Source organism: Pterocles gutturalis, unplaced genomic scaffold (genome assembly GCF_000699245.1).
Source record: "Pterocles gutturalis isolate BGI_N339 unplaced genomic scaffold, ASM69924v1 scaffold1072, whole genome shotgun sequence".
Classification (NCBI taxonomy): Eukaryota; Metazoa; Chordata; class Aves; order Pterocliformes; family Pteroclidae; genus Pterocles; species Pterocles gutturalis.
In genome coordinates, this window is record NW_010114930.1 from 5,761 (window position 1) to 13,370 (window position 7,610).

At 53.9% G+C, this 7,610-nt stretch overlaps 1 protein-coding gene across 1 annotated transcript; it reads right to left on the reverse strand.

Moving 5' to 3' along the window:
• Nucleotides 1–2,087: 2,087 nt before the first annotated feature.
• Nucleotides 2,088–6,922, reverse strand: LOC104458030 (endothelin B receptor-like). The gene is made up of 7 exons (XM_010074963.1): nucleotides 6,399–6,922; nucleotides 5,206–5,318; nucleotides 4,429–4,633; nucleotides 3,663–3,812; nucleotides 3,110–3,243; nucleotides 2,716–2,824; nucleotides 2,088–2,231 (listed from the first exon to the last, which is right to left on the reverse strand). Exons 1-7 carry the CDS (start codon nucleotides 6,846–6,848, stop codon nucleotides 2,088–2,090), a joined length of 1,305 nt encoding a protein of 434 aa, XP_010073265.1. The 5' UTR covers nucleotides 6,849–6,922.
• Between the last annotated feature and the right edge of the window lie 688 nt (nucleotides 6,923–7,610).

A 7,610-nucleotide genomic window follows, 5' to 3' on the forward strand; every position in this document is an offset into this window, starting at 1 on the left:
CATTTGGGGTGGCAGTCCCCATGGATGTGTGTAACGTCTGTATGTTGAATTCCCTGCGTGGAGTTCGTTTGGTTGTGGTTTTTATGACCACTTTGATGCAAACCTGTATTTTCTCTAATAATAAAGTTTATGAAGTTTGATGCTGCAGAGGTGACACTGTGTTCAGCTCGATGCGGGTATGGAAGGTGATGGCTAGAAGGCAGCTCTTTCACTCTTTCATCTTATTTCTTTCCCTCTCCAAGTGTTGCTGTTTCCTGCTCAGGATTTTCAGATCAGAGTTTGCAGGTAGTCTAGTGCACAGAATTAGCCTGCTGCCCCAGAGTCCCCAGGGAGCAGAGGGGTTCAGTGCTGTGTAAATTCGAACTTTTGGAGAGGCAGCACCCTCTCCTGACTCAATCTTTCTGTTACTGGCCCCGGTGCAGCTGACTCGGACAGGTACAGCCCGCCTTCCTTTTTAAACAGATCATTATAAAATGATGCTCTGCTCGTTTGGGGGTGAGGTGAGTAAAAATCCACTTCCTTTTTTTAACTCCCTGAAGAATGCAGACCAACGCAAGCCCGGACCACTCCTCCTGAGCAGGTTTGAAGGGTACAGCACTGAAACCCCGGCGTTGGTCAGATCTGCTGGCAGCTGGCCAAGTGGAAGCCTTTTGTTGAGTGTAACGTGGCATGAAATTGCAGGAGTTTTCCTGCTCCGTGCTGAGCGTCGGATCGTGAACCTTTCCGGCTTGCTCTGCGCGGAGCAGGGGGGGATGACACCACTTTTCTCTTCAGTGGAGGTCTGCAGCTACCAAAGGAACCTGCTGACACTCAATTAAGTATTTAGCAGACTTTGCAGACCCCCTGCTGCTTCGCAAGAAATACCCAGAGGTTTTTCCTTTCAAACACCCAACATGCTTTATTAACATACAGAGGAATAAGAGGGAGGATGTAAAATGTCAGGTTTTCTTTATAAAATCATTATTTCAAATACAAATTGACAGATTTGGTCTTTCTGACAGGCCGGCGGTGGGTTTGTGTTCGCAGCCGTGAGGGCAAGAAGCCGGCTGAGCTCTACATTTCGTGCTAAGGCTCCTTTGCCTCTCAGTTTGGATTCATCCTGCCCATGCCAGCGTGGTCCTACATCTACAGCGGGCAGCTGCTCTGGCTTTGCTTCTGGCTAATCCTGCCTGGCCTGGGTGCTTCATGCTGAAACCCTGGGGTGGTTAGAGGCTGTTTTTGCTCAGGGCTTGGGACACAGAAGGACAGCCCCTTGGGCCAGCAACACTTCTGGGCTAGCCAGGAGCTCCCTGGAGATGGGGAGCTGAAGCTGATGGTTTGGCTGGATGCTGCCACTCTGGTCCCCTAAGCTATGCAGTCACGTACGATCATTTTCTTGTGCCCTACAGAGGTGGGGTAAACGTCATCCTTGGGTGGGGAGCCTGGGGCAGATTTCCCAGGAAAAGGCAAAGGGGAGGGGAGCTTTTAGAGTTCCCCAGGCCAGGCTGGTCACACAATGAAGCCAAGTTACTGCGTCTCTCCCTACCATGAACAGGAGGAGAATTAACGCTATTGATGGTCTACCGGGCATACGTGGTGCCTGGATCTTACCCTGGCCCTCTGCCCAGGGACAAACTGTCCCAGCAAGAGAGGGTGGTGATAAGGGGTGTTATCAAAACTTTTCTTTGGCTTTTTCAGATGGAAATTTTCACGGTCCTCTCCTCCTCATCCCACATCCATCTCTAAGTGACCACATCTCAACCTCCCTTCCCTTCTCACACTCGTCTCCCCATCCCGTGTTTCCACCTGAGACAAATGGCCATAAGTCACTCGGTGTTCCTGCAAGGAAATAAAAAAATCCTTCAAGTTTCTGAATCCCCTTCCTCCAGAGGCGACTCGGACCAGAGGACAGGTCGGCGTAGTTCAGAGGCTGTGTTCAGAGCTAGTCCCAGGGGTCCGTGAAATGCTGCAGCTCCTTCCAGGTGGGTTACGACACGAAGGCAAAAAAAATGATTCAGGCCCAGCCAGGAAACGGCCGTGCGAGAGAAACGGAGGGGTCCTGCCGTCTCGGCACAGTGCCTTCTCTCAGCCCCGCGCCTGGCACGGCGTTAGGAAGAGCTGTACTTGTTACTCAGGCGGGAGCTGCTCCGATCCAGCTCCTGCCCGTTGGCTTTCCACTTCCCAACGGAGCCCTTCTCGTCTGTCGGCGTGATGCTCAGAGCCGGTCTCTGGCACCAGCAGCACAGGCAGGACTGCGAGGAGACAAGAGGGCGGAGAGAGGTTACAAGTGTGGGCTACAAGGTAAAAGAGGAGAAAATATTCCCTTACTGATGTTGGCAATTCAACCTGCACAAGGAATTGTAGCCCGCGCTTCTGAGCCTTGCTGTCCTGCAGATCTGCTGGGAGCAGGTTTTCCCAGATGGGGCTGGTGTGGGTTGGAAAGGAAGAGACAGAAATCTTGGGTACCTTCTGTGCTTGTGTTTTCTTCTCCTTGGAGGAAATGCTTAGCTGGGCTCAACTCTACTTTTTGCCATAGCAGCTGGGAGGTGATTCCCATCCCACCCCATCCCTTTTCTTTCTCGGAGCTCCGCTACTCCTGAAAATTCTGAATAACTTGGGCTCCAAGTTTAAAGCAGCCCCGACCCCTGGTCTAATGGTTTGTGGGGATGCTTCTGATCCAGAATGCCAGGGACTTTTTTGGCTTGTCCTACATCCAAACCTAGGACCAAAACCTACCTGGAAACAGTTCTTGAATTTCCGGCTGACGAAGTAGAGAGCCACGGGGTTGATGCAGGAGTTGAGAGAGGCCATGTTGATCCCAAAGTAATCCATCACCAGGAGGAAACTGAGGCAGGAGAGAAAAGGGTGGAGGTGTTGGAAGCTCACTGAGAAGCGAGGGAGGGTTTCCACACTGCCCGGCCAGGAAACCTGCTTCCACGGAGGGTTGGGGACCAATAACACAGAGGTGAGCACAAAACAATCCCTCCTGCAGTCAGGCGATTGCCCAACACTTTTTCTTGCAAGGAGCATTTCCTGAGGGAATCAAACCCATGAGATCTGATCTCCTCTGATGACTTTGCTGGTGTCCACAGGGGCTCCCAGCACGGTCCCCTCCTGCCGGTGGCCCTACCTGAGCAGTTCGCAGCGGTTGGGGTCCGTCTGGTCGTAGATGGTCTTTTTGAGGATGCGGCTGAGGTGGAGTGGCAGCCAGCAGAGCGCGAAGATCACCACGAGGCAGAAGACGGTCTTGGCCACCTCCCGGCGCTGCAAAGAGAAGGTGGGCGGGGGAGGATGGGTGGTCCGGCCGAGCATTGGAGAGCAGGGGGAGCAAAGCGCCATCTCCCCATGCTGAGCAAGGGCCCTTTCAGTAATGTCTGTGATCTGCTGAGGGCTGTGCACCCCTTTTGAGCCAAAGCACAACCTGCAGCTCCCAACTCCTGTATCATGAGCAGGACCCCGAGATCCAGGCTGCAGAAAGGGGCAGGGTACCAGCAGCACAGTATGGACCAGCCTCCTTCACGCCCCTTCCCACCAGTGCTCCTGGTGACTTTGCTGGGGTGGGACGCGGGGACCTCGTCTGATCTGCCTCAAGGGATCATTCTGCAGGGACTGGTGCGTGTTCTCCCCTTCTGCTTCCTCCTGCTTGGGAAATATCCGGGTTTCTGCCTTCCTGGTTTCCTTACCCGTTTCATGTGGTCGTTCAGAGCAATTCTCATGCCATTTCTCTTGCTCAACATCTCGCATGACATGAGGGTGTAGAAGATGCCGGTGCACACCAAGGGGAGGCAGAAATAGAAGCCGAAAAGCCACCAGTCCTTCACGTCGCGGTAGAACTGCATGGAAAAGAAAGAGCAGCTGGAAACTGGGGAAAGGGGAGAGGCTGGCCTGTATCAGCCGCTTCTGATGCCTGAAAGTGTGACAGCTCCTGTGCTAAGTGCGCGTGGGATTACCTTCCCCTAGGGCTGGTGCGCGTGTTTAACCTGGAGAAGTAAAGTCTGGTCCAACCTAGCGCTCTTGTGCAAGAAACAATGGCAAGGAGCTTGTTTGGTAGACCCGGTGGGATAAATTCTGATGAGTTGTAAGGGTCTTACCCTTAACTGACCCTGTGATAACAGCTACCCGTGCAGATGGGTTGTGGAGATGCTCTGTGCCCTGCTGGGACAGCGTAGCAGGTTCTGAAGCTTCCTCAGATATGTCAGGACCTTCTGATGTGGATGGCGAAGACACAACCCAGCTCAAGGACCAGCTGCCTGGTCCTTCAAAGCAAGTCTGCCCCACGTCACTACGATGCTGGTTGTTCTGTGCTTTGTCTGATGCTGCTCTCCCTGTACTCACTCCGATGGCTAGAAGAAGCCATCTACAGAAACATCTAATCGAGGAGGGAGGATGCCGTGTTGCCTGTGTCTGCCTCTCCCTTGCACTGCAGCTGGGCTGGGACAGCGTACGTACCATCATGAAGCTGGATTTCTGTTCGGAGGCGAGCATGCACACCCACAGGTGCCGTTCCCAGTAGCTCAGCTCCACCATGTCGAAGGCTATCGCTTCGGGGACCGCAAGCACGATGGCCACCACCCAGATCAGCATCACCTCCACTGCCTTCCACATGGGGATTCCGATCCCCTGGATCCGACTCCAGGACGCCACTGCTCGGTACCTGCCCAGTGGGTGGGAACGCAAGAGAAACAGGTTGGAGTGAGAAAAGCAACCGTCAGGAAGGGGTTGAGAAGTTGCAGATTAGACTTGTCCCTTACACCTTCCTTCTCCACCCTTGAACCTTCAGTGGAATGGGAAGGACCAGAAACGGGCCCAATGGATGAATGTGATGGTAGCTATCCTTGGCCAACGTGCCACCCTTCCCCACCACCCCAGCGGTTGTTCCAGCACATCATGATCATAGAATCATGAATGGTTTATGTTGGAAGAGACCTTCAAGAACATCCAGTTCCAGGGTTGGGGCATCCACAGCTTCTCTGGGCAACCTGTGCCAGCGCCTCATCACGCTCACAGTAAGAACGATCCTCCCCTCAACCTTTTCCAGCAGGATTTAAACTCTGTCTCCAGAGTTCCTGTTGGATTTCAACTCTATGTGACAGTGCCCTGTCCACATCTCTGCACGTGTCCGGGGACCAAGCCCCCCCGCAGTCTGCCTTTGGTGACAAGGAAGGGACAATGCTATAGGCAACGATGGGCCAGCTGGGCAGCGCAGCTGTAGAAGCTGTTTCTTACCTGTCGATGCTGAGAGCACAAAGGCTGAGGACCGTGATGCCCACCGAAGCCTTCTGGATGAAGGGGACCAGCTTGCACACCTGCACCCCGAAGGGCCAGTCCTTCGCCAAGAGCTGGGGAAGAACCGCAGGGTTAACAGACCACTTCGGGACAGCGTGTCCGGCTTCCCGTAATAGCAGCTGGTTACCCACAGGGTGTGGGAAGCCCACAAAGAGCAGCTGAAAGTGCTCCGAGGTTCCCTGCGCTGGGGTTTCGCAGTGCGTGCTCTCCGGTGTCTGGTGTTGTACTGGGAACCGTTCGATTCCCCGAGGGCTGGTTGAGAGATGAGGGGTCACTCTGACGGAAGGATGGTCCAGACACTGACCCCACAGCCTGGGTGTTTTGGGGTGAATCCTAAATGCCACAGTGGGCTTTGGGTTGCTTTCAGAGGGAAGATGGGTGTCCTCCTTTGAACCAGCCGAAATCCAGCAAGGACAGCCTCTTTCACGTGGGTTTCAAAGCCACGCAGTCCGAAGCCCTTGCCAAACTCTGACCCTCTCCACACTTAGATTCCTACAGAACACACACACCGTGGCCCCAAGTGTGGCCCCCGCACCTTCTGCTCTTCGCTGGGGTCTACTGCTCGCACCTGCCTGGCCTCTCTGCCCCGGAGCTCACCTTCCCCTGGTTACCTGTCGTGCCTCTTCTCCCTGCTTTAGGAGGCACTTCTCTAAAAGCAGCCCCTGTTCTAGAATAAAACCCTCTTCCTTGATCCCAGATGGGTCCTCACGTTTAGCTGGAATAAAAAAGAGATTTGCTGGAAGCTGGTTAACTGAACTGTGGTGGGAGAAGTGTCCCCAGTGCATAAGGACAATAATTTTTGCTCAGCTGAAATAAACATCGGGTTGTAATGTCAGGAGACTGCAAGTGATTCTTTTCTTGTGCTTTTCAATGGGATTTCAAAGCAAGGTTGCATGCTTGCATGTGTGTGTACGTAACACAGCTGCAGCTGAGAACACCTCGGCTTTCCCAGGAATGTGCTCTGAGCTTTCTGGCTGTTTGCGTTTTGGAGAGCAGAGCCACCCTCCTCCCTCCCTTGCAGAATCGGAGCCTGCAATGCAGAGCAGAGGATGGATATCCCCCGGGCACCAAGGCAGGCGGGAGCAGGCACCATCCCTGCCATCGCCAGGCTGCTGGTGCCGCAGGGACCCTACCTTATAGACGTTGATGGGCAGAGCGATGAGGATGTAGAGAAGGTCTCCAAGCGCCAAGCTGGCGATGAGGACGTTCGGCCCGTTCCTCATGCACTTGTTCTTGTAGATGATCCTCAGGAGCGTGGAGTTCCCGATGATCCCTACGATGAAGATGGTGCAGGACACGATGGTGTTGATGTACTTGAAGATGTGTCTGATGTCTGCAGGCTTCACGCAGACGGGCAGCAGGGGTGGCTCGGTGCCGGCGCTCCTGGGGAGGGTCTCCGAGAGGTTGGACAGCTTGGCATCCTGGAACAGGCTTGGCTGGACCAGGCTGTACGTCTGTTCCTGGCTAAGCACCTCCAAGGGGATGGTGCTCTCCTGGAAAGCCTTTGGGGTCTGGCCATGTGCCCCGGAGAAGAGGCAAGTCAGGAGAATGGCCAGAGTGGGGGGAGGCGGGATTCTCGCCATCGAGGACCCAACGGCAAAGCTGGCTGTAGAAGTCCTCGTGGTGCTCACGGGATGTCCTTGCTTGGGTCTTGGTTGGATCTGGAGAGGGAGAAAGGGACAAAGGAGAGAAATTGGTGATCAGAGGAAGGAGGAACAAGATGAATGAAAGCAATTGCTGGAGAAATTCCATCATCTCAGTGATCAGAAACAACCGGTCAAAGCCGCTGGCCCCTGCGGATGGGAGTTCTTGCTGCTAAAATTAAACATGCCTGTCCAGAAACACAAACTAAAAGGGAAACAAACGTGTTTATGCCTCTTCCACAGCATTTCTGCAAAGAAGGGCACCTGTCTTGTGTCCAGTGGATGTGTTGAATCAGCTCTTGCACCTCCTGAGGCTGGTGTGCTGCTCACCCAGCCAACCCGACGTTCTGCCCAGCGCAGCCTCTTCTCCCCTTCGACGCCTGCACACCCGGGTGATCCTGCAAAGCCCATTTCAGGGTCCGCAGAACCCGTGGACCTTTTCTTCCAGTTTGTGCCATGGGTAAACTGGAGCCACACTAACAGATCCCATGGGCTGCCATCGTTCAGTGCAAAATGAAAAGGACTCAGCACGGTCTTGCTGGGAACCATGATGGGAAAATACTACAAGGGTTTTTTCCAGAAATGCTTTATTGATACCTGACATCTTATTCCGATTTATGTGTGAGCAGAATGGCCCCTCCTTCCCCATCCTCCTCGCCGTTAATTGAACCGCTTCCTTTCCAGATCCACTGTGCCCATTCA

What these genes read in the sequence shown, in the direction of transcription:
- LOC104458030 (XM_010074963.1), bottom strand. Translation starts at nt 6,848, where the DNA reads ATGGCGAGAATCCCGCCTCCCCCCACTCTGGCCATTCTCCTGACTTGC. An exon ending in AGAAATCCAGCTTCATGATG is followed by an intron (nt 3,813 to 4,428) that starts GTACGTACGCTG and finishes TTTTCCATGCAG; the next exon opens with TTCTACCGCGACGTGAAGGA. An exon ending in AACCGCTGCGAACTGCTCAG is followed by an intron (nt 2,825 to 3,109) that starts GTAGGGCCACCG and finishes CTCCTGCCTCAG; the next exon opens with TTTCCTCCTGGTGATGGATT.